Here is a 25,998-nt window from a genome sequence, read left to right on the forward strand (position 1 = left end):
TTCCTCTCTGCTTTAAAAGATAAGCAACAGCATAATAACCTTTAAAGAAAAACATTTCTTTGTTGCAGCTGATACAAATCCTGCAATGTGTCTACTTCCTGCTTTCTTGAAAGCAAACATAGGGTTAACATCCTGTCTTTAAAAACTAGCCACTCTGCCGAGGACTGCTGAGGTTCCTGAGCTGACACAGCTAAGAGATCCAATTACAGTTGTGATTAGTCACAGATGAGGTGGACAGACTAAACTCTGTAAATACATACAGGGTGCATTTATCTATGTTTTCATTCTGTCCTCTGCAAGAGTTCAGGTCCACTTTAAGTTCTTTTTTGCTTTCTCCTAGGACCACAGACATTATTTAAACTCATTGAAAGTGTGTGTCTTTGTGTTTTTAAAGGACCTTTGTCGCAAAAATCTTTAAAATTTTAAATGCATGCAAACGCATACAAATAAGAAGTAAGTTTCTTCCAGAGTAAAATGAGCCATAAATTACTTTTCTCCTATGTTGCTGTCACTTACAGTAGGTAGTAGATATCTGACATTACCGACAGATTTTGGACTAGCCTATCTTCTCATAGGTGGGTTCTCAGGGTTTTCTTTATTTTTAAAAGCACTTATTGAATGGCAGTTGCTCCGTCCAACTGCAAAAATAGTATACAGTGAGCAGGGAGGCTGGCCAGCATCTTTGTATAAATTATTTTCAGGGAATGTCTTTATAAAGAATAAAGGCCATGCTGAGAATCCCCTATGGAGAGATGGACTAACCCAAAACCTGTCAGTAATGTCAGATTTCTACTACCTACTGTAAGTGACAGCAACATAGGAGAGAAGTAATTTAGGGCTCATTTTACTCTGGAAGAAATGAACTTCTTATTTGTATGTGTTTTTTAAATTTTAAGATTTTCGCGACGGTTCCTCTTTAATGCATCTTTTGTGTTTTTGTGTAATTTTGTGAAAGCACATATATTGTGAATGGCCGATTTGCACGGTTTCTACTGTGAAATTGGATGTGATTATCCTGCACTTCGCCAGTCGCAGGGCACCATGATCATCAGTGTAATCGTAGTGCTTCGTTCCTAGTTTTGCAATGTGGCTTCTTCCCACCCGTCAGAGAATTGTAATCACAACGAGACCCTTAACAGATGCATTGTAAATGCTCTTATAGGAAGGCACTGCAGTAGCGCTTTGCCGATTGTTGGCAATTCGCAGCGCAAGTGCCCCCAGGGTGAATCGGCTCTATGTCTACAGTGAACTGTGCCAGCACAGTAGTGGACACATCCTTTTGTGCATAGAACTGAATATGGACAAGATGATCGGTGAACTGTGTATATTAAAAAAAAAACAAAAAACCACAATCTATTTCAGTGGTCCACTGTTGTCAGTACCTCTATTGCTGGCCTTTGCCACCACCTTCAACCACGGTTTTTTTATTGCAATGCTGCAAAACATTGTCTGGCCTCTGTTCTCTCTCCTTTAGGAGTGACATGATCCCATCCACCAGCTAACTTTATGACAAGAAGCAATCTGAATTGCTGCATAGCAAGCATATTTGACTAATGAAAAAGTTATTTTGTCCACCAGGGCTTAGTGGGACTTTAAGCTGTGTACACACTTTACATTTTCATCAGAGAAATAATTGTTCCTAACTGTCTTAGCCAGAAACCTAAAGTTTGTACAGGTGTCCCCTGATACTGCTGGCATCGCCCCTCTATTGGTCTGGCAGGGGGCCTCCCTGCCATGCCATATACTGGAGAATAGGGTAGGAAACACAAAGGACACCGGGAGCCCAATCCGGTATAGTATGTTATAATAAATGGAGGATAATTGAAATAGTAGGAATATACTCACAAAGTTGGGTTGCCCCAGGGTAACCACTCAAGAAGGGAGAAAGCGCCCCAATGGGTAATGAAACAATAGGTAATATTAGTCCGCAGCTGCATAAGACATTGTACTGTAGACCCGAGGAAGCAGGCAGGTCCCGCGAAACCCATTGTCTTTTCCCATGTCCGATAAAATCATTAACCTCAAACCTGCAATCGGAGATAAGATTGTTTCATTACCCATTGAGATGCCTCCTCCCATTTTGTGTAGATTTTTTTTTTTTTTCTTGACAGAGATGGCCCTGATAGGCCGCCTTGGTGAAAAACCGTCTTAATGAGTATACAAATAACAATTGCAGGAGATAATTGATAATAGTTACATACAAATATTGGGGTTGTACTTAAACTTTTCATTTTGGTGTTATTGCTCTTATATTGCCAGTTTGTAGAACATTAATAAATCTGAAACTTGTTTTCTTTCAGAAAAATGGGAGTATAAACTGAACACCCCGGTGACATCCTGGAATGTTGATGAATCCAGATGTCCAAAAGGAACTTTGTAGGAAATCTGATATTTATCCAAATCCCACTACATAAGAAGAAACCTGAGCTGTCTTTTCTTCTTGTTCAATGACGACTTGCATATTACTTTTTTGATGTGGATACTTGGCAAATAAGTTTCTCATACAAATCCAGTATGACCTGAACTTGAATACTGCCAGTACTAATATAGACTTTCAATGACGTGAGATATACTGTTTTGGACAGGAGAACATCCTCCATTTAAGGGTGGGTTGGTTGTGGGTCGGTTAAACAGGAAAAAAATACTATTTTCAAGAGAATGCCCAGAAGAGGGTTATATCTTCAAGGCAAGACCCGTTGGTTACTTGTAGGACTTGCTTTGGTTTTTAGCTTAATGCTTCTTACATATCTTTTGGAGTGTGCTCCAACCCCTGAAGGAAATGGATCTCTTCCTGGAATTGCAGGAGAGATATACAGCAAGGAATACTACCAGGCCCTTCTTCAGGAGCAAGAGGAGCATTACAAGGGTCGTGCAACCAGTCTAAAGCGCCAGATTGCCCAACTAAAGCAGGAGCTTCAGGAAATGAGTGAAAAACTGAGATCTGCTCATGAAAAGAAACTTGGTAATGGTGCCGGGCACCAAGGTACCAAAGAGCAGCCTTCCAATGACCTCCTTGAATTTCTGCACTCACAGATTGACAAAGCTGAGGTTGTAGCGGGTGCCAAACTCCCCAGTGAATATGCCGTTGTTCCCTTTGAGAGCTTCAATACTATGAAGGTGTATCAGTTGGAAATGGGTCTGACGCGCCACCCTGAGGAGAAACCAATTAGGAAGGACAGAAGGGACGAACTTGTTGAAGTGATAGAAGCTGGCTTGGAGGTTATTAATAATCCTGATGATGATGATGAGGAGCAGGAGAATCAAAGAAGCGATAAAGTGTTATTTACAGAGTCTAATTTTGTAGAAGGTAAGAGAAAAGAAAGGCATTAATCTCTAACCAAATTGTCTTGTTAGTTTTGGATATACAGTATTGGGAACGATGAGAGCAATTTTATCGGTACATATGTCAAGTTGGCAAATATACTGGTTAGTCACTCACCCCTAAACCAAGACAGAGTGTAGGAGATGTATGGCCCTCTCTGTCCTCATGTTAAGAGTTGTTGTTTTTTCAGGGTATGTGTACATTATGATACACTCAAAAAAGCCCCCTTAATATGTGTAGATAGACAAGGCCCCTGTGCGTACATTTTTTTTTTTGTGTGCAGGATATTGCCGAAATTACTTTTTCATCAATATCCCTTCCACTCTCCTCTCCTAACACTAACCTCCTCCCTCTCAACACTAACCTCCCCCTGTCCACTACCAACACTAACCCCCTCCCCCTCTTTATTAACCTCCTTCCTCTCAACACTAACCCCCCCCCCCTCTCTTCTCACAACACTAACCTTCCCCTGTGTCTACTCCCAACACTAACCCCCTCCCCCCTTTACTCCTAACACCAACCTCCCCCTCTCAACGGTAGCTCCGCCTGTCCACTCCCAACACTAACCCCCCCCCCCCCCATCCACTCCTAACATTAACCTCCACCCTTGCCGTTGCCACTATATGAGTTCAGCTACAATGTACCTAACTCAATACCGAATGGAGCACCATCCCTTCTGCTCCCAACCTTTTGGCTAGATCATGGTCAAGCAGTCAGCCCATATTTAGGATCAGCTACATCATAGCCAAGCGCACAGCTACAGTATCTCTTGCCCAAGCCCCTCTATCATGCACCAGGTTTTAAGTCCTTAACTGTAGGGTGCCATTTTTGCAACCAATTGTATTCTGTATGGGAAATCATGCATCATCAGTCAGCAAGTCTCACCCATTACCCTCGCTGTTCTAAGCCAGGAAAAAGTGTAGACTGCTTGCTACTGCTGGCTTCCCTTTGCACAGCCTTATAAAACATGCCTGTAAATTGGTACCTTTTATATAGACCTTGCATTTAAATAAATCTTTGTATACAGTATACAGATCTAAAGTGGTGAAATATTCACCCACTGAGAGGCTAAAAGAAAGAATACTTTGCACTCAACTTGAGTTCATTTATATACAAAGTTTATTGTGTATGTTATTTTGCATATTATAATCATTGTCACTGCAGGCCACTACAGTGAATTGTGCGTCTGCCAGGGCTAAATACATTTGCACAGAATGTGTGTTCCCATGGCCATTCTTCTTTTCTTATTACACCCCTTCCCCATCATCCACTAATCTTGTGTGCTTCCTGTAATTTTTTTGTATCCCACCTTCAATTCCTCTTATGTGCCCTTTGCTGTCCTCAAAGGAACCTGAGGTGTGAGACATGTAGAGGCTGCCATATTTATTTTCTTTTAAACAATAGCAGTTGCCTGGCAGTCCTGCTGATCTACTTGGTCTGTAGTGTCTGAATCACACACCTGACATAAGCATGCAGCTAATCTTATCAGATTTGTATCAGAAACCTCATATCTGCATGCTTATTCAGTGTCTATGACTTAACCACTCAACGACCAGCTAACGCCGATAGGCGGCGGCTGGCCGTTTGTGGTTTTACATGGAAACGGCCCTTCCATGTCAGTTCACAGAGGGTGTCTCCGTGAACAGCCTGCGAGCCTCCGATCGCGGCTCGCAGGCGAAATGTAAACACGCGGGGAAGAAATCCCCGCTGTTTACATTAATACGGCGCCTCTGATTGGCCGGGGATCGCCGCCGTGTGATAGGCTGAAGCCTATCAGAGGCGGCGCAGGACGCATCGCCGTCCTGTGCCGCCCACGGAGCGAGAGGTAGGGAGGGGAAGGGGGGAATCGCACTGCGGAGAGGGCCCCCGCTCGGCCACATGGAGCGGCGGCGATCAGACCCCCTCCAGCAGGTCATCCCCCTAGTGGGGAAAAAAGGGGGGGAAGTCTGATCGCCCTGCCTTTTACACGATCTGTGCTGCGGGCTGGAGAGCCCATGCAGCACAAATCATTCAAAACACCCCTGGTCGTTAAGTGGTTAAAGTATTAGAGGCGGTGAGAGGATCAGCAGGATAGTCAGGCAATGTGCATTGTTTAAAATAAAAAAAGTATGTCAGCCTCCATATGTCTCCTCAGGTTCCCTTTAACTACGCATTTACTTCTACCAGTATTCCCTCTGCTGCCCCCTTGTATTTCCATGGATCTTCAGTCTCACCTAGCCTTCACTTCTTCCTGTTTGCTCCATGCTGCTTCACTTTCTATTTGGCCTCTAAAGACCTCCTCTGATCTTCAGTCACCTGCTAGTGTTATGTTATTTACTGGTAACTGCAAAGGTCCCTGTCAGATCATCCAGGTGAAGAAAGAAGGGTCCGCACTTGTCACGAGAAGTGAACTTTATTGAAGGACGTATCCATAAACAGCCAAGGCAACATCTATGTAGCTAACATGTTTCGGACAGTCTGTCCTTAATCATAGCTAACATGATTATGGCTAAGTGGCAAGATATGTAGGAATCCCAATGCATTGTAGACGCCCATCACTCCGCCTAAAGGAAGGAGGGAGGAGTAAACACATGAAGATGGGCGGATGCACTGGGATAACTAACAGTCATGCCAAATCTGCATGTGTAAAATATACAAAAATACAAAAATACAAAAAAATTGCAAAAAATATGTAAAATATGTAAAAACACAAAATACATAAGGAACATATGAAATCCCATGAGCATAGACAGAAGTATCACTGTAACCTGGTTACAATATAGCAAAGCATATTAACAACAATGAATAGTGGCTCTCAAAATAAATAACATCACAAGGAGATGGGACATGATATAAGGATTGAGGGGGGGAGAAGGGGGGGGGGAGGGGAAGAATGGGGGGGGGGAGAGGGGGGAGGGCAAAAGGGGGGGGAGGGAGGGCGAAGGGAAGGGAAAAGGGGAAGAAAAGTTTCCAATGAATGAATGTCCAACTCATATAATAGCTGCCAAGTCCCATCTAGCATTCATTCCATGTGGGACACTGGTGTTCATTTGAAAAATCCATAGAGCTTCTTTCCGTAGCAACTTTTTATATAGATCACCCCCCCTTTTTGTAATAACTACCCTCTCGATCCCACAAAATGAAAAGCTCGTCATGTCCCCCTCGTGAACTTCTCGAAAATGTTTGGCCACATTCGTGATGTTAGAAGTGTGCCAGCCAGCCCCCAAGTAATGTTCAGCTATTCTCTGTCTCAAAGGCCGGGTCGTGCACCCCACATACTGTGACGAACAAGCTCCACAAGTAATGAGGTATACAACATAGCAGGTACCACAATTGATAAATTGTCTGATTTTGAACCCCCGGCCATTTGAGACAGAGACAGCGGTTTTGGATGTCCTATGGGCATGACAATATCTACAAGTGGAAATGCCACATTTGTAGGAACCCACTGTGGACAACCAGGTTTTCCCCGGAGACCCTGAGCAAAATAAGCTAGGAGATAGCAATTGCCCTAAAGTAGGGGCACGTATACTTGCGAACTTGACACCACCCCCCAAAACTTGTGAGAGGTCATTGTGAGAGGTGCTTATTTGGAGGTAAAAGCCCCTGTTGTGCCCATTTTTCATCATCTGCCTAAGATCCACAAACCGGGCTCTCCCCCAGAGGGCAGGCCCATTGTGGCCGGTATTGGTTCTCTGGGGGAGCGCCTGGGGTGTTGGGTTGATCAATTGTGGTACCTGCTATGTTGTATACCTCATTACTTGTGGAGCTTGTTCGTCACAGTATGTGGGGTGCACGACCCGGCCTTTGAGACAGAGAATAGCTGAACATTACTTGGGGGCTGGCTGGCACACTTCTAACATCACGAATGTGGCCAAACATTTTCGAGAAGTTCACGAGGGGGACATGACGAGCTTTTCATTTTGTGGGATCGAGAGGGTAGTTATTACAAAAAGGGGGGGTGATCTATATAAAAAGTTGCTACGGAAAGAAGCTCTATGGATTTTTCAAATGAACACCAGGGTCCCACATGGCATGGGACTTGGCAGCTATTATATGAGTTGGACATTCATTCCTTGGAAACTTTTCTTCCCCTTTTCCCTTCCCTTCGCCCTCCCTCCCCCCGTTTTGCCCTCCCCCCCCCCCGTTTTGCCCTCCCCCCCTCTCTTCCCTGCCCCCCCCCATTCTCCCCCTCGCCCCCTTCTCCCCCCCTCAATCCTTATATCATGTCCCATCTCCTTGTGATGTTTATTTTGAGAGCCACTATTCATTGTTGTCAATATGCTTTGCTATATTGTAACCAGGTTACAGTGATACTTCTGTCTATGCTCATGGGATTTCATATGTATTTTGTGTTTTTACATATTTTATATATTTTTTTGCAATTTTTTTTGTATTTTTGTATATTTTACACATGCAGATTTGGCATGACTGTTAGTTATCCCAGTGCATCCGCCCATCTTCATGTGTTTACTCCTCCCTCCTTCCTTTAGGCGGAGTGATGGGCGTCTACAATGCATTGGGATTCCTACTTATCTTGCCACTTAGCCATAATCATGTTAGCTATGATTAAGGACAGACTGTCCGAAACATGTTAGCTACATAGATGTTGCCTTGGCTGTTTATGGATACGTCCTTCAATAAAGTTCACTTCTCGTGACAAGTGCGGACCCTTCTTTCTTCACTTTGACTTCTTGGTTTTGCGGGCCAGGTCGAGCACTGTCAGAGAAGTGGTGGGATGAGCGGTATTCAATGTCTAAAGATCATCCAGGTGCTTGTTTTGCCTAAGCAAATAGGGTTTTTAAACCCTCTAACTTCGCTCACCATTCAAAGATGGGAATAAACAAAATTGGTGCAAAACATGTATATAAAACTCAAAGAAATAGTTTATTTAGTCCTACAATCCTGTTACAATATTATCTAAGCCTGCAGAATCATAGTTAGTTGAGTAATTAGAAGTATGCATCAACACGTTACCAAGCTGTTGTAGACATCACCCATGGAAGATCGGGGGACCTCAGCGACCTCGGCAGGGGAAACAACTGGAACATACACGAACAGCACGTCTGCTGATCATCTGGAAAGATCCCAAAGTCAAAGTGTTTTCCCCCTGCCTTTAACGGACAGAATCGTCATAACCGCGCAAGCGCACAAGCAGCTAATCAGAACATGTTTCTATTCCACGCAAGCGCAGAAAGAACACATGCTGCTGATGCTGCCTCAGCACGTGATCACAACATGATCTTATTCCGCGCAAGCGCAGAAAGACCATATGTTGCTATTTTAGCGCGTGATCAGAACATGCTCTCACTGCGCGCAGGCGCAGAAAGACCACATGTTGCCAATCAACAGTGAACAAAAACATGTTTTTCTTCTACCCAAGGGCAAGAAGAACATGTTGCTTTTTGGATGTTGCTTTGTGGACAAAGAATGTGAGCAAATGTAAGAAATGTAACTTATTGCACAGCAATTCATTGTCCTTACTCTGCACAAGGACAGACAAAATACAGCAACGTCTCCAGTTGCTGTGTTAAACCAAATTAACCCATCCAGTACTAGACAGAGAACATCATTTAACATATATACGTGAACAGTAATCCATACATTAAAGAATCCATACATAAAGACAGGCATGTCACTAACGTATCACAGTGCTGCTCGCAACTTGAACAAAATAGAAGGGGTCTTGTAAATACCAAGGCAGCTGAATGTATGTATTATGGTGCATATAGTCATTTGAACTTACTAAAATTGGCATTTCAGCTGATCAGAGTATATTTATTATAGGTATGGACATCACTAGTCAGGTAAGCTAACCAGTAACCATGAACAGTGTCGGACTGGGAGGTGGAAAAGCTGAGGAAATCCACTTGCTGGCCAAGCAGCAGTAATCATGTGTTGCTGCTCATAGTGAAGAGTTGCTGCAGATTTCTATTGGGATTGATAACACAGGGTTACTGCTGCTTGGCCAGCAGGTGGATTTCCTCAGTTTTTCCACCTCCCAGTCCGACACTGACCATGAAATCTATTTTCAATAGATTTCATGGTGAAATCTTTTGCAAATCTGTCAGCAGTGTATGGGGGGATTCGATCCCTCTCTAATTAGATTTAGACCAGTGAGGGATTGAGATTTTTGCTATATTGGGTGACAATCTCGGCATGTATTGCCACCTTAAGACATAACTGCTGCATATGTAAAAATAATCAGAGACATCAGAGAGTGGTCAGTTTTGTAGGGACAATCCTGCTGTCTACAGGGCAGTCAATGCTGTAGGACAGTGATGGCTAACCTTGCCACTCCAGCTGTGACAAAACTACAAATCCCATCATGCCTCTGACAGCTCTAAGCATAACTCTGTGAGGCAGAGTATTGCAATGCCCCATGGGACTTGTAATTCCACCACAGCTGGAGTGCCAAGGTTAGACATCACTGCTGTAGGATGATAAATAATCAGAGACATCAGAGGGCGGTCAGTCTTGTAGGGACAATCCTGCTCCCTACAGGGCAGTCAATGCTGTAGGATGATGAGCACATAGAGGACTCTGCTCAACAAAACATTATGTATGTGGTTATGGAGGGGAGATGGGGAGACTGGGACATGTAACCGTGCATAAGAAGCAGACTCCTCCAATAACAGGGGAGGAGGAGACAGAAACTAACAAGGTAACATAAGTTCTGTCATTTTTATATGTTTAAAAATATACATTTGTTTTTAAAGGAATTTCTGCATTTCAATTATTTTCTTCACATCTTACCAGGGTATTATCGGACTGAGAGGGATAAGGGAACCCATTATGAACTATTCTACAAGAAGCCAGAGTCTGGATCTTTTCATCATGTCACGCTGTTCCGACCATTTGGTCCTCTTATGAAAGTCAAGGTGGAAACGCATGACGTCTCTAGAGCCATCATCAACATCATTGTCCCGCTGTCTGGCCGAACAGAGGCCTTTGCACAGTTCATACAGAACTACAAGTAAGTGTGGCTAAACAAGGGATGTTTATCTGTGCTTTCATGTGCATAAATAGTTCAAAGACCATTTTATTGACAGTCCTAACACGACGTACAAACGTAAAATCACTTTTTATGAAAGGGAATCGATTTTCTTTGTATTTATTTATCTTTTTAAATTGTAAATGTGTTCTATAACGTTCTAAGGAAATACCTGCTATGGCAGCATGCTTTGAGTTTCCTGTTTCTCGTGTACTGTATATAGATCAATGGAATAAAGTGCTTTTAGTTAAAAGGAGTGTCCTGTAGCTCCTCAGTGTAAAGCTTGACCCCCTTCTACATATTACTGTGCTAGTCCAAATGTCCACCTCGGGAAATAACTCTGCAAGATGTCCATCCTATCCTGCAAATCATTGTCTCATTCTGGCTGATATGCTGACAAATCTACATCTGGAACAGGACACCCAATCCCATAAAGTCTACTTGGATAGGAAGTCCTATAAACATAAAGGCCCATTCACACTTGCAAACGCAATTCGCTAGAGATTAGCGCTAGTGTTTTGTACACGATTAACACGTAAAAATCACTGTACACTCTTGCAATTTTTAAGCAAATGCGATTATCATATTTTTAGCATTGCGATCGCAATCCCTCTAAAATTGCGCTAAAATGCTGCATGTAGCGTGCTTGGCGATCACCACAAATCATCAGCGATCGTGGCAGTGAGATCACTGCCATTTAGTTAACATTGCGCTAGGGCTTTAAAAAGTGCTTGCGATTACCGGCGCTTAGTGGTAAACACCCGCTAATTGCCTGGTTGAGAATGGGCCCTAAGTTTGAAAAAAAAAAAAAATAAGCTGTCCTTCAAAAGTTAGCAGTAACAAAGGTATTCACCCCATACACAGGTCAATATCTCAACTATAGATTGATTTTTTTTTTTTTTTGCATGACTGGAATTCAAGCAGGAAATCGTGACAGATCTTACTGCACTGCTCCACTCAATCTGAAGGAGATTTTAACATAAATAGAGTGAAATTGTCTGCTAGGCTTGATAGCTTTATATTGCATAAGGAGCTGAGTCCACTGACGCATTTGTGTTACTTTTTAGTTGCACGTCAATGTTACAGATGCTGAAAAGTGGACTGAAGCTGCATCTGCTCAGTAAAGTGGACTGAAGCTGAAAAGTGGACAGCAGCTGCTCAGGTCCTCAAGCATTGCAGAGCCACTTGGCTTTCAGTCCTCCTGATGCCCCTTCCCCTTCTGCTGGGGCCAATTCTAAAATACACACACATTGGGATTCACTTTGAAATGTCCCTGAAGCTTTCCTAGTTAGTATTGTGGAGCAAACTTGCAGGACAGACCTGCAGACTTCTCAGGCTACGTGCTTGTTCTTGGTCAGTAACAGAGCAGTGATGCCATCAGGGCCAAATGTATTTGTTTTTTCTAGGTCCAACTTTATTCCCGTTCCCTTACCTGTGCAGCAGCTTCCCCAGTAGAAGCCCCTCTTTCATTTGTAGCCTCCTTGTCTGCAGCTCATTCCCTTTGGCAGCAACTCCTCTTCCTCATTTGCAGCCTTTTTTCCCATTTGAATCTTGGTCTTATGCTGGGCATACACGGCTCGATTTTGCCGCTTGATTCTCCCGCTCGATCGATTCCGCAAGCGATTCTCTTACCTTCCGCTCGTTTTTCTTATCTTTTTACATTGTCCTCAATGCGAAATCGAGCAGCGAAAACGATCGTGCGAGAAATCGGACGTGTCAGAAATTATCTATGGAGCCATCTAAATGGCTCAGAATCGAGCTGTGTATTCCCAGCATAAGCCATAGACTTATAGATAGCCACCTTGTCAACCACCAGATATATCCCTCTGTGGTATAATCTTATCAGAGAGGGATCTCTTAGCTGCCCACATACTGCACACAGATTTTTAATTAATTTCAGCTTAAAATCATTTGAGAATATTCGGAGTTGCCACCGCCGCCTGCAGGCGTCCAGGTTCCCCTCCATCTGTGCTCCCCTTGAGGGTTTGCAGCAAAGCTCTCGCCTGTCCCACTAGCGCATGTACAGCAGTACCGGTGGGACAGGTGAGGGCTCTGCTGCCAACACTCTCCATCAGTTGTCGCCAATTGGAACGCTGCTAGTGACATGCTCCCATCACCTGCCACCAATCCAGCAACATTTTTAGTCCTGTACAAACAACCAAATTGATTTTGGACGCAAATTGATCGACTGGACATCGTTTGTGGCATTGATTTCCAGCGGATTCATTCACAGTAATTGAATTTGCCAGATATCGACAGTGAAAATCGTCAAGTGTATGGCCACCTTTACATGTGCAGAGTTCCCCTCCCTCCATTCCCATCCTGCAGAGTCTCTAGTCTGGAGCCTGTGTGGCTTCTGCAGAAACCCAGCCCTGATTGCCTTGGAATGGGAATAATTGCTGGGGATAAAACAAAAAAGTCAGTGCTGGCAGCACCATATACGGTACTTACCATGTGATGTTTACTTTGTTCTTCCAGGGAAGTGTGTATTCAGCAAGACAAAAGGACGTACCTGACTGTGGTGTACTTTGGTGAGGAGGGCCTGACAGAAGTTACAGATATTCTGAAGACTCTAGAAAAGTGAGTACAACCTGGTGCAGGTAATGGAGCTCTGCAAGATACGGCAATGCAACAGAAATCATTCCTACTGGACAGGGTACTGCACAGAAAGAAGACACTGTGAAAGGTTTATTGGTTATGAGATGATTTAATTCACTAAACATTTCATGTTAGTGGAAGAAAAAAACTGGAGTTTTCCTAAATGATGTCTTCAGTGACAAATGGTCAGGGTTTGTGAAGGGATATCGTACAGTAATACAGAGTATAAGCAATGAGTATCTTCCTTGTATCTGACATTATCCTCTTATGTTGTTGCAGTGAGGTACATTTCCATAATTATACATTAATACCACTGAAGGAGGAGTTCAGCAGGGGGCGTGGCCTCGAGGTTGGAGCCAAAGCCTGGACAAGCAAGGAGAACATTCTGCTTTTCTTCTGTGATGTTGACATCTATTTCACTGCAGGCTTTCTAGACACCTGCAGACTAAACGCAGAGCCTGGTGAGTACACATTGTTTGTCATGTATGCAATACCCTTTTTTTTTTGTCTGGAAACGAATGCATAATAATATTAGTTATCTGAAAAGAAGATTTTCTGTTGAAAGCAGAAGTTACACCAAGTGTAACCAATCCTGCTTCAGCACTTGAAAAAGGGGCAACTTGCCCAAAAGTTGCGCTAGTTTTGTATGCTGTCAAACTGCAACTTAAATCAATCAATATGAATTTTGGATAACTATCTGTGAAGGGTCAAGTTCCATTTGGATATTTATTGCTTGGAAGAGCCCAGGACACACTACTGACATGCCTAGCCTCTGTTAACAATAAAGTCCAGCATAGCGTGAAGGAAGGACCTGACCAAGTACAAACACTTTCTGCCAGTGTTTTCACACTGGATCATAATGGTTATCTGGCTAAATTACAGTTGTCTTTCTCTGTACCATATACTCTTTATACTCTGACTTGGCCACATCTTCTATCTAGAGCACAAAATTGGACCTTTGTAATAAAATACTGGAAGAACAGTAACAAAGCTACACTTACCACAGTATAGGTTGAGAGGTACACAGGACAGAATTGTGCATGTAGGGGTTAGAGAGGGTATTTTGCTTTCCATTCACCCCATTCATGCCTAGTATGGTAAACTGCCTTCATGCAGCGACTGCCATAGTACTTTCATGGCTTTTTTAATTGGCACACCATGCCTTGCTATTTGATGGTGACAAAACCAGCTGTAGAGCCATGCACATTATACATTTGTGAAAGCACAGAATAGGGAGCATACACAGCATACACAGTATGGAAATATATGTCAGTGTAGTGAGCAAATGGAAATGTGGATGTAGTAGTATCCATTTTGAATTTTTCTGCCAGGGCACTTTCTAGATGAAATTGTGAAAAAATGCAGCCCCCCATAACAAGTGTGGCTAGTACAACTTCCCTTTCCTCTCACTTACATGGCGTGTGGCAATCTCTTACTTCCCTCTCTCTCTTAATTAATATGCTGTCCTCTGATATATATATTTTTTTCCCCTCGTTACCCTAGGGTCCTACTCTTGAGTTACCACAGTGGCCCTTTCTCATCCACCTCCCCCCATCGCAGATAAGCATATCAGTGAGGCTGACCTCTAACCTCCTCCAGCACCAGGCTCTCTCTGTCCTCTCTTGCTACAAGGGACTGCTCCTTTCTGACTTCTGCCTGAGTCTTTGCGGAGAGCAAGCTACTGCTGAGGAAGAGGATAGTTTGAACCTGGAGCTGGAGATGGTAATTGTCATGGTATATATATATATATATATATATATATATATATATATATATATATATATATATATATATATATATATATATATATATATATATATATATATATATATATATATATATATAATATGTGTATATATATATATGTGTATATATATATATATAGTGTGTGAGTGACCCATAGCAACAATTATTATAATTAAACAGTGTTCTCTCCTCATTGAAGTGATATCAGGAACTAGAATGAAATAACCCCTCTTATTGAAGCTTCTTTTGATTTTGCAGGTAAGAAAGTCTTCTATCCGGTTGTATTTAGTCTGTACAATCCGGCCATTGTGTACGCCTATCTGGAAGCCCCACCCCCTGTGGAGCAGCAGCTGGTAAGTGTCCTTATATAACTTCCATGTCATTTCTCATTTTGTCTTACCAGTAGCAACAACATCAAAGCAGTCTTAAACTTGTGTCAAAAGAAGATGCCATATCAGCAGTAAAGCTGCTTTCCTCTCTCTGTAAACTGTTACCCTTGTGAGCCCCAGTGAGTCACCATTCAGGAGCCGAGGATTTTGAGGTTTATAACTCCTCCCAGTCTTACATGACCATGTTCTGGTATCTGGAGAATGACATCAGATGGGGCACACCTGCACTACCTGGGAGTTCATGCATTAACAAGACCTGTCAAGAACACCATTTTTAGCTACAGATGTGTGGTTGAGATAAGTGCAGGTGCTAGGGGATGGGGTCTTGCTGTTAAATTCAGATAATTGCGTTGGGTCCAATGTAAGTTAGAATTTTAGACATGGACAAGCCTTAATACTTTGTCTTTAGCATAGGTTGTAAAAGAAGGCTTTGCTAAACTACTACATGTTCTTCAGTTTGGATGGAAATCTGCCTCTGATCCAACTACTAATCCATATGTGCCCTTTACCCATCCATAGTTATTCATATTCCATTTGCAGATGGTAGGACTACATACACCTTTTGAGGCCCCAAAGCTGTAACATATTATTGTCTCATAAATCAGCATACATTAGCTTTGTTGCAGGTGGGGCTTTGGAGTCGGAGCAATTCTTGGGTACCTGGAGTCGGAGGCTTTATAAACTGAGGAGTTGGAGTCAAGTGATTTTTCTACCCACTCCATAGCCCTGCCAGGGCTGTGGAATCGGAGTTTGAGCAATTTTGGGTACCTGGAATAGGATTCAGAGGTTTCATAATCTGAGGTGTCAGTCAGATGATTTTTGTACGTACTCCATAGCCCTGCCAGGGCTGTGGAGTCTGAGTTGAGGAGTCTGAGTTGGAGCAATTTGGGGTACATGGAATCCGAGTCTGTGGCATTCACCCCCAGGTGACATCACTGTAGATACAGGACATTTATCCCGCACTCCATCAATAGATTCCATTCTTGCAGACTGATTTTTCAGCTAACAGTTGTTCATTAGGCGTGGCACTACTTGACCTACAATCATGATGTTCATCTGATCATGGTGTCATTTCCATTAGTACCTTGAGGCGTGGTTGATAGTGGTCAGTTGCATAACTCAGGCGTTATAATGACTGTGAACTACAATGGAGACTGGATATAGACTTTAATATAAAGCATGCATGCTGCCAGTTAGAATAACGTGATCTGTTACTGTGAACAGGCCCATAGAACTGTATGTGCAATGAGTTGACATGCAGAATTATTCTGCAATGCAAATGACCACTGTGAACAGGGCCTCAGGGTCCTTTTACACTTAATGCGTTGGTATGCGTTTTTACCATAGCAGTGCATTGTGAAAAAGCTTTCAGTTGAAACACGCATAGTGTGAACTGAGCCACAGGTAAACATGGGCACTCCTTTCAAAATCCGTTTTCTTTCAGTTATAACTGATAAGAGTGTAAAAGGAACCTAAGGGCCGGTTTCCATTACAAAGTGATGTGAATGCGGCTACCTAGCCGCATCGCATCACTTCCGCCGCCGGCCGCATCACTTCCGCATCTCCCGATGCGGAAGCCAATTGAGGAGATGGGACGCGGCTGCGGGCGGATGCGGCTGTGTGATAATCTGCAGCATGCTGCAGATTCTCAGATCGCTCCACACAACATGCACGCAGTGGAAACTCTTCCATTGCCGTGCATGTGTTTCAGCACACCTAGTGTAAACGGGCCCTAAGTGAGATTTGCAACATCATCCAGTACTTAGCAAATCCAGATAAGATTTACTAAAGCAGCACAGCTTAGTTTGAGCAGTGCGAGTTAAAATCCTCAGCGCACGCTACAAGCTGTGTAACATGCGCTTCTAACTTACGAGCGCTCCCTTGTATTTAGTGGCGGCTTCTTTACTTACACCCTGAGCCCTGTCACGTCCTGTAGCTGTTTAGGACATGATATTCACACTTTGATTGGCCCAATAGGCTGCCTGTCAAGTGACTGGCAGCCTTATTGGGCCAATCAAAGTGCGAGGATCACGTCCTAAACAGCTACAGGACGTGACAGGGCTCAGGGCGGGAGTAAAATACAAGGGAGCGCTCGTAAGTTAGAAGCGCATGTTACACAGCTTGTAGCGTGCGCTGAGGATTTTAACTCGCGCTGCTCAAACTAAGCTGCGCTGCTTAGTAAATCAAGCCCATTGAATCCAATCTATTAAAATAAGATTTCCCTGTGATTTGATCTAGTGTGGAAATGTAGTAAATGATCGGTATCAGACAGGTAGATATACATTGTTTACCACAGCTATTATCCAGATGCCCAGCTTTCCTCTGGGCCCATATTGTAGGGGATGTTGGCTATGCATTTTACTCAGCCTAGTCAACTATCTAACTGTATACTTACATTCAGTTTACTAATCTGTTTTAGGTTCACAAGAAAGACTCTGGGTTCTGGCGAGATTTTGGCTTTGGTATGACTTGTCAATACAAATCTGATTTTGTATCTATAGGTAAGTGCTTAAATGTCTTATATCCAACCATTCATCTTGCAGCAGCAGCTGGTACAGCATTAGCTATATTTACCCAGCTAACCCACGCCTGCTGCCAGTCACTTGTTTAAATTGCTCTTAGCACTTGTAGATTTCTGTACGGTTCTATAGATGTATTATAGACTACATAATCCCACTATGAAGCATGAAAGACTAAAAGAAGGGGGTGGGCACACCTTGTGTAGATTATAATCATGCTAACATTTGTACAGCGCTTCTCTCTTGTCAGACTCAAAAAGCTTGAGAGCTGTAGCCACTAAGCCCCACTGCTGTGTTTGGGAGTCTTAACCAAGACTCTGTGCTGAATAGGTGCGGTTTTCAGCCAAGATTCAAACCTTGGTCTCCTGCATCACAAGCAGTGCCCTTAAAGGATACATGAGCTAAAAAATAAAGAAATTATTTACCTAGGGCATCTTCCAGCCCCTAGAACTCTGTTTCCAGCGCTGAAGATCTGCTGTGCTTTTCTCTTCCTTTCTTTTTTAGCTCACTAAATGTATCCTTTAACCAATACACTATCCAGCTATACATACATAAATACAATATACAATACACTATCCACTATATATATATATATATATATATATATATATATATATATATATATATATATATATATATAGTGAGGATAACTGAGGATACAGATTTGCAGTTTATGATGTTGACAATGTCTAATGATGGTGTGCAGCAACAATAGATTTTTTGATAACAGTTGTTGGATACAAATTAAATCAGTTTTCATCAGCACGGGCACCTTGCTTGGCTCTGTAACACCAACTCCTGCTTCTATCGTTAGATCCAGCAGGGTAGGATCTAATATGCAACATTTTGTGCTGTGGATCATATGGACTGACCGGGCCAGCTCTGTGAAGCTGACACCCCTACAATCCACTCAAATAAAAAGTTCCATCATGCGTGGTTAGTGCTACGCTTGTGCCCATTTGTGCTGCAAAAATTTAGATTTGTGCTGATTTCATTTTTTACATAATAGCACTTGTCATTTCCAAAACAATGCCATTACTCAGCCCCCGTACAACAACCTACAGACCTGAAACTGGTATGGGTGGGTAGTGCTGTGCATGTGCTCACTTGTGCTGCAAAAATCTTTCTATCTTTTATAGTTTTTGAGATATTCACATTTTTATAAAGGTCAAAAGTTCACTCAGCCTCACTCAGCCTTTGTGATGTTAAAGTGTAACAGAGATCACAAATTACATTGCTGTTGCCGTTAAAGTGTAATAGAGATCACGAATTACATTGCTGTTGCTGTTAAAGTGTAACAGAGATCACAAATTATAATTATTTTTTTTTTTTACTTACTTGGGGCTTCCTTCCCATAAGCATGGATGTGTCCCTCGCCGTCCCCCGTTTAGCGGTAATCAGCTCCAGTATTTGCCTTAGTGACGTCACATGGGGTCTTCTGCGCATGCACAGAAGACCCCGGCTGATTCAGACTGGAGCCAACTGAGCTGATTACCGCTGAACAGAGGGCGACGGAGGATGGCGAGGAACTCCTCCATGCTTATGGGGCTGGAGGAAGTCCCGGGTAAGTAAAAAAAAAAATCTCTGGGTCACTTTACTGTGGTTTGAATGTCATGTTTTGGGGGAAATTTTATTACTTTCTCAGACTGGGCAGTTTCTGATCTCTTATTGTCTGGCGACCTCTGCTGGAAATATGAGTAACTACATAGGATGTCTGCTCATTGTGCCTTTTTTTTTTTTTTTTTTTTTTTTTTACAGGCGGCTTTGATTTGGAAGTCAAAGGCTGGGGAGGTGAGGATGTTCATCTGTACAGGAAGTATCTACACGGGGATTTAGTTGTAGTGCGCACACCAGTACCAGGCCTCTTCCACCTATGGCATGAGAAGCACTGTGCCGATGAACTGACCCCAGAGCAGTATCGTATGTGCATCCAGTCTAAGGCCATGAACGAGGCATCCCACCCGCATCTTGGCATGTTGGTCTTTCGGGAGGAAATCGAGACCCACTTACGCAAGCAAGCCTTCAAGACACACAATGAGGCTGAGGCATGAGCCATGATGTATCACGTGGAACTTTCTAGAAGCTTGATGTAAAGCTAGCCTGTATGGCACATTGTTATGCTAAGATGGAGGCAGGACCTCAATGTTAGTACACAAAGCCAGGCAAGTCGTGAGAGGAATGTGGCAATGTGCCCTCACTATGCCATGCAGAGATGTCTGGGTAATTTGTGGGCAAGAATCAGAGCTCATACAGGGATCTTGTACTCTACTAATGCTTTGTTTGCCTGGCAACTCTTGAAGTGTTCAGGTTTAACATGGCCTACATTGCCAAGATAAATGTGTACATATCTAGTAGGAACATCCAGAAAGTAATTCCTGTGGCCACTGGTTATGCCATAGACAAGTGTTAAAAGGACGAGGATAGGTATTCCTAGGCCCGGTGATTTACATCTTCTGTGTGCCTTACTACTATAGAAATCCCAGAGGATCTATATGATCAGTTCTGTTTTAAATGTTTGTTTGTTTTTCGTTTCTTTTGTGTTTTGTTATTTTATTTTTTTGGCTAAGTTTTATTAGGTGTGTTTTGCTTTCTATTTATAACCTTCATTGACACAAGGGACAGGAAAGAGTGTTATAATACTCTAAAGCACAAGACTGTAGCACAAATCATGGAGATTTGCACTGTGCCAGCTAGATACACAGAAACACGTGTGTGTGTGTGTGTGTGTGTGTGTGTGTGTGTGTGTGTGTGTGTGTGTGTGTGTGTGTGTGTGTGTGTGTGTGTACTCTGGCAGGCCGCAGGCCGCAGACTAAGCACAGGTGTCTGTCACAGTAGCTCAGGCGTCAGTGGAGATGCTGACATTGTGGAACAATCACCACATGAGTGACTAACGGAATATAAGTAGGCTTACAAAACATATGTTCCTGTTTAAGATTTCCAACAAAGTTTGTTTGCTCAGAATAGTAATTCCACCTAAACTACCTTTAAATCCGGCTAAGGAGTAGCAGTTATCCAACTCCAGAACACGCTTCAGTTTTTGGTGGAAGCTGACTTCTCCTATATTCCAGAAGCTGTGATAGTGAAAGGTTTGTGCTATCGGTAGAAGTATGAGAGAAACACGGAGACTGCCTATACAGACATTTTTTTTTAAAAGCTATTTTACTTTCTGGATTGCTGACTATGACATTGACTGTTTGTCAGGAATAGTGGTTATCACCAGTAGTTCAGATACTTTGTGATGTTACACCGTCTGCATCTTTAGGTCTGGTTTTATACCTGGCCATGTTCTACATTGTGATGCTCCGCCCCATCGCACCGCAAAAAACGTAAATCATATGACCCTGCGGCAGAGTGCGCAAACAGGGCATATGCATAGCACCACCCTCTGGATGCCCTTCCCCACCCCTAACCATGTGACGTATTCCCTGCTGGACAGGAAGTACATCACTGGTATTCCAGGGTTTCCTGTCGTATTTGCATCGTTGCGCGCAGCACAACCACCAACATATTTAAATTTTCTGCCTCACCCATTGACTTGCATGCATTCTGCCACGACTGCATCGCCACGGTAACACACTGTTGACTGTGCGGCAGGTCAGCAGCCGATCGGGAACGTCTGGCGCAACACGGTAAGTGTTCTACGCCCCGTTGCCTTGCAGTGTTGTTGCATTACTCTACGGCAAAACAGGGCAACCAAACGCACACTTAAAAGGCAGGTGTAATAGAGGCTGCAAATAAACCTGTGAAAAATGCATGTTACATACTTACCTCAGTAGAAGGAAGCTGATCCACTTTCACCCCACCATTGCTCTTCTTCTTTATGGCCGTGTACAAGCATGGGCGCACTGCAGGTGCAAGTACGGCCAGAACCAGTGCTTTAGCACAGAGCAACTCGTGCATGGAGGAGAAAGCTGTGCATGGGTGGTCCGTGCTACTGCGCATTTGCAAGCCATATTTGCGCTTGTACTCGTACACGGCCAGAAATGCGTCTGCAAATATATTTGATAAGCTTTGGTCGAATATCTTCAGTGGGTCCCAGAGCTAGATCGGTGGGCGAAGGAGCATGGGGGAAGCCACTGTTCTAAGTATCTATTTTTTGCATTTTCTCACAGGTACACTTTAAGTAACAGGCATGCTCACCACATAATTTTTTCCACTTCTATTTCCTTCTGACTACTAATTTCTGCTAAATACACCATGAGATTTTTTTTTGGGGGGGGGGCAGATAGATGGTTCAATAGCTAATTTCCAACATATCAGATTTTCGATGTTTTTCTGATAGATTTCTCATAGAAGTGAGTGAAAATCGATCAGAAAAACATTCAGAAAAACGATCGGACGGTATGAGTAAATCTCATTGTGTATTTCCAGCATTAATTTAGCTTGAATAGTTGCTGCCATCTCGATTGTGACCTCAGCACAGTGGTTTGGCATAATTCTGCCTATTCTCCACCCCCCAAATCATGCACATTGATCCCACCTAGTTAATTTTACACAACACAAGTCTAATATCTGTATTTAAATGTATAAATTGAGAACTGCTTTCTCAACTGTTTAGTACTAGTTTTAGCTGAAGAGATATCAAGTTTCATCCCTTGAGAAGATGAAGTTACTGGAAACACTGAGAAGGGCATCAGCTGGTCATTTCTGCACAAGGTAGTAAGCTGGACATCTCTGTAGTCAGTCTTCTGTCTCACTGTAAATACGCCTAAGCTGGGAGCACACTTGTTAGAATTGCATGTGTTAGCCGCAGGTGCAGGATACGCACACAAAATCGCACATATCGAAAGCCTATGGGCCACATTGCAAATTGCAGCCATCTGTGGTTTGCAATGTAACATTTTAAAAATGCACATGTTGGATTTCCCTGCATACGTATGAGAATCACATGCGATTTGCACACAAATGTAACTGTAAAGGGCTGATCATCAAAAGCACAAACAAAAAACATTAGCAAACGCATACAAAAATGCAATGCGAAAAACATCAAAAAGGCATATGGCAGAAAACTCATGGTATTCCTCCCAGACAAGTGTGCTTCCAGGCTAATACAATCTGATTGAAGTATAAAACCAGAAACGTTGACTCCTCCCACTGCCCCACTGGTTCCCCCAACAGTCCTGCCTCTACTCTTCATATCTCTGCCCTGTCCTCCCAACTCCCTGACTGTCTATACAAATGGATAGGCATGTTCACATCTCTGCACTGTAACAGATCACATTGTCCAAACACACTTTCTTCAGTGCGTTTCTCAATATCATGTGCGCTAATGTTCACATTACATTGCTATTCTAAGTGCTATGGAAAATAACATACACGTCATCACATGCAGAGTGCGCAAGATCTTTGGGTAGTGATGTGAGGCTACATTCACAGTGGTGTGTTGCGGTGGGACGTAACCACTGCAATCTAACTCTGATTGCTTCACTGCAATGCGATGTTTAGTGTGGCGGGCGCAGTGTGGTATAATGGCGTGCGGCATCGTGACGCACTGCTTTATCGCAAAACTCGTGCATTAGTAGTGACAGTGAAGCATGCTTTTTATAGTATGCTTCACTGTATGTAACGTGTGGATAACATGTAGCATGGCTTTCCCGTTGCTTTCCTACTGTTACAGGAAACGCAGTGTCCGCTGTGAACCTAGCCTTCGGAAAATGAGGGGCTGACATCGTGCAAGCCTGACATATCAAGCCTGATTTAGGCTAGGTTCACACTATGCTGGATTTGCTACATGTTTGGACACAGAAAATTTAATACACGTTAAAATCAGTTCAACTGTGTCTGTGAAGGTATTTGCTGTTGTCAATGTTAGACGCAACACGACCAAGTTCCAATATGACCTAGCTAGTGAGAGCTGCTTTCTTGTGCTGAGTGCGGCTATCGGCCACAGAACCTGTATGCTTGAACCAAGTGAGATGTGTCAGTTTCCGTGTTTCTGTGCGGATAGGTTGTCTTGGAACAGAAGAGTAGTGGGGCTGGCAGGCTGTTGGAGGAAGGGACGTCACTTATTGGCTGCACACTAGCAAGACTGTACAATGGAAGAGTTACTCTGTGAAGGGATTGTGTTGTTGTTCTTTTGATTCATGCCTGTCTTGCTATTTAAACCAGTATTAAAGTGAAACTAATCTTAAAATAATGAAGACTGGAAACAAATGAAGGTATTGTATGTAGACTGATGTTTTTTTTCTTTACTTGTGTGTTTTTGTTTTTGTTTTTTACAAAGTTTTCCGATTCTGGAATCCAATTATGGCTCAATTTCACAGTACCAAAGAGCTTGTGCTTTTCTGTAAAAGGCTGTAGGAAACCTGCAGACTAGACTAGAATTGACTTTGTTGTTCCAAGTAATTGAATAAATAAAGTTATTTTTTGCTATGGATATGATGATGTTTATCCTGCTGTTCTGTTTGCTAGTCTGAAGTCTAACCAGTGTCATACATAAATCTGCCTATTTCTGAATAAGGATTACTAGAATTTCTGTGAATGAATTGTATGGTTGGTCGCTTGACATCTTAACTATGAGGCCTCTATCACAGTGGGACGTTGCGTTTGATGTGACGTTAAAGAGAACCAGAGATGAAGCACCCTCATGTATTTTATTACATTTATCAGTGGGAACATGACAGTAAACACCTACCCTGCTTTTAGTTTCATTCTTATCTGCTTAATTAGTCTATTATCAGCTGTGATAAGAATCCCCGACTGGCTCAGTCTATGTTTGACCTGGAATCATTATAGCTGAGTCACTCTTCTGTGGAGTTTTTTCAAGCCCAAGCCTGCCACCTCCTGGCTCAATTTCCTGCTTTGCATACTTAGAGCTGTGATGACATGGGAGGGGCTGCTCCTGCTGAGAGAGAATCTCTGAAACAGACAAGTGTGGCTGCAATATGATCTGTGTGCTCTGTGTGCACTCTGCATAGATACTGATGATGACTGCAGTTTAATTCCTATGAGAGACACTTCCTACAGGCAGCTGCACATCATAACAAAATGAAAGCACACAGATGAAAGGTTGCAACAGCCTAGTCTCCTATAGCCTAGACAGTAGATCCAGAACAACTCATAACCCGGAAGCAAAAGGGATATGAGCCGGTGGCCATATTTGATTTTTCCTGGAGCAATAATGGATAAACACTAAAAAAGGCACACCAGAGCGGCGAAATTATCAGGTAGAGCATTTATTCTTTACAAGCTATCGACTGATATGTTTATTTTGTGTGAAACGTTCATCTCTGGTTCCCTTTAAAGTCGCACAACGTGCCCCTAACGCAGCGCATGTAGGTTATAAAATTGGCCGTTATTTTGCACTACGTTATGTGTCTCTTGGTGCGCTGTTTTCGTCGCATACTGATGGAACAAAAACGGCGCGTGCGTTACATTTAAGAAAAACAAAAAACATTACTGAGCATGTGCAACACACATAACGCAGCAAATTTATTGCTAAACGCACAGCATGCAGCACTTTCTAAATATTGCTACACGTCACACACAACGCAACCTGTGCACTGTGAATGTTGCACAGACTTTGTATTGCTGTGCGTTAGTCTGCGTTATAATTTTTTATAACGTGCGACTTTAACGTCCCACTGTGAAAGAGGCCTGAACATCATTAAGAATTTGATTCAGGCCCATTGCACACCAAAAACCTCTAGCTGCAGATCCTCAAAACGGTAGAGATTTTTGGAGCAGATTTCAGAGCGATTCTAGGCATGTTTAGAGACGTTTTCCAAACATGTCTAGCGTTTCTGGGAGCATTTTGTGTAGCAGATTACAAATTTTGTTACAATAAAGCTGTTACTGAACAGCTTCTGTAACACAAACGCCTGGAAAACCACTCTGATGTTGCGTTTTCCAGAGCAGTTTGAGCTTTTCCTATACTTTACATTGAGGCAGAAACGCTTCTGAAAATCGCAAAAGTGCTGCAAAAAACACGTTTGCGGTGTGCACCATCCCAATTGAAATACATTAGCCAAGCATTTTCACAGGTGGAAGCGGTTTGCGAAACGCTTCAAAAACCGCTCGGTGTGCACCAGGCCTCACACTCATGTGGTACACATAGACTCAGTGGGGCTTTTAAATCATACTACAGCAAGAGAAAAAAACTAAAATTATCAAATTCACCAACAAGTGAAACTGGATAGTTAAGTGTCTCATTTGTGAATAGTAATATTTAGGGGAACTTGCTATATAACAGTATTGTGTGGGGAACTGATGGGACGCACTGCACTACTACGGCTCTTTGCTATTTACAAAAAAACATAGGTGTCTCCTTATAAGGGCTGGAACCCACAAGGGCGATTTTTTTTTTGAGCGTTTAGGGAACGTTTGAAAACGCTAGCGTTTTGTAAAAACGCTCAGCTAATGTAAATGGCTGGGGCAACTTCCACTGGAGCGATTGCGATGAGAAAAATCACAAACGCAGAACATGCAGCATTTGCTCTACTCAGCCACATG

General features: G+C 42.9%; 1 protein-coding gene across 4 annotated transcripts in view; it reads left to right on the forward strand.

Moving 5' to 3' along the window:
* Positions 1-23,923, forward strand: part of CSGALNACT2 (chondroitin sulfate N-acetylgalactosaminyltransferase 2) — a 94,641-nt gene extending 70,718 nt beyond the window's left edge. For all 4 annotated transcript variants that reach the window (XM_068255477.1, XM_068255476.1, XM_068255478.1 and 1 more), the window contains 7 exons: positions 2,301-3,307; positions 10,061-10,277; positions 12,774-12,875; positions 13,173-13,354; positions 14,898-14,992; positions 17,448-17,529; positions 19,306-23,923. In XM_068255477.1, the coding sequence (XP_068111578.1) occupies positions 2,659-3,307; positions 10,061-10,277; positions 12,774-12,875; positions 13,173-13,354; positions 14,898-14,992; positions 17,448-17,529; positions 19,306-19,598 (1,620 nt within the window). In that variant the 5' untranslated portion in view covers positions 2,301-2,658 and the 3' untranslated portion in view covers positions 19,599-23,923. The remainder of the gene's footprint in view (positions 1-2,300; positions 3,308-10,060; positions 10,278-12,773; positions 12,876-13,172; positions 13,355-14,897; positions 14,993-17,447; positions 17,530-19,305) is intronic.
* Positions 23,924-25,998: the final 2,075 nt, after the last annotated feature.

This window comes from Hyperolius riggenbachi, chromosome 10 (assembly GCF_040937935.1).
Source record: "Hyperolius riggenbachi isolate aHypRig1 chromosome 10, aHypRig1.pri, whole genome shotgun sequence".
Classification (NCBI taxonomy): domain Eukaryota; kingdom Metazoa; phylum Chordata; class Amphibia; order Anura; family Hyperoliidae; genus Hyperolius; species Hyperolius riggenbachi.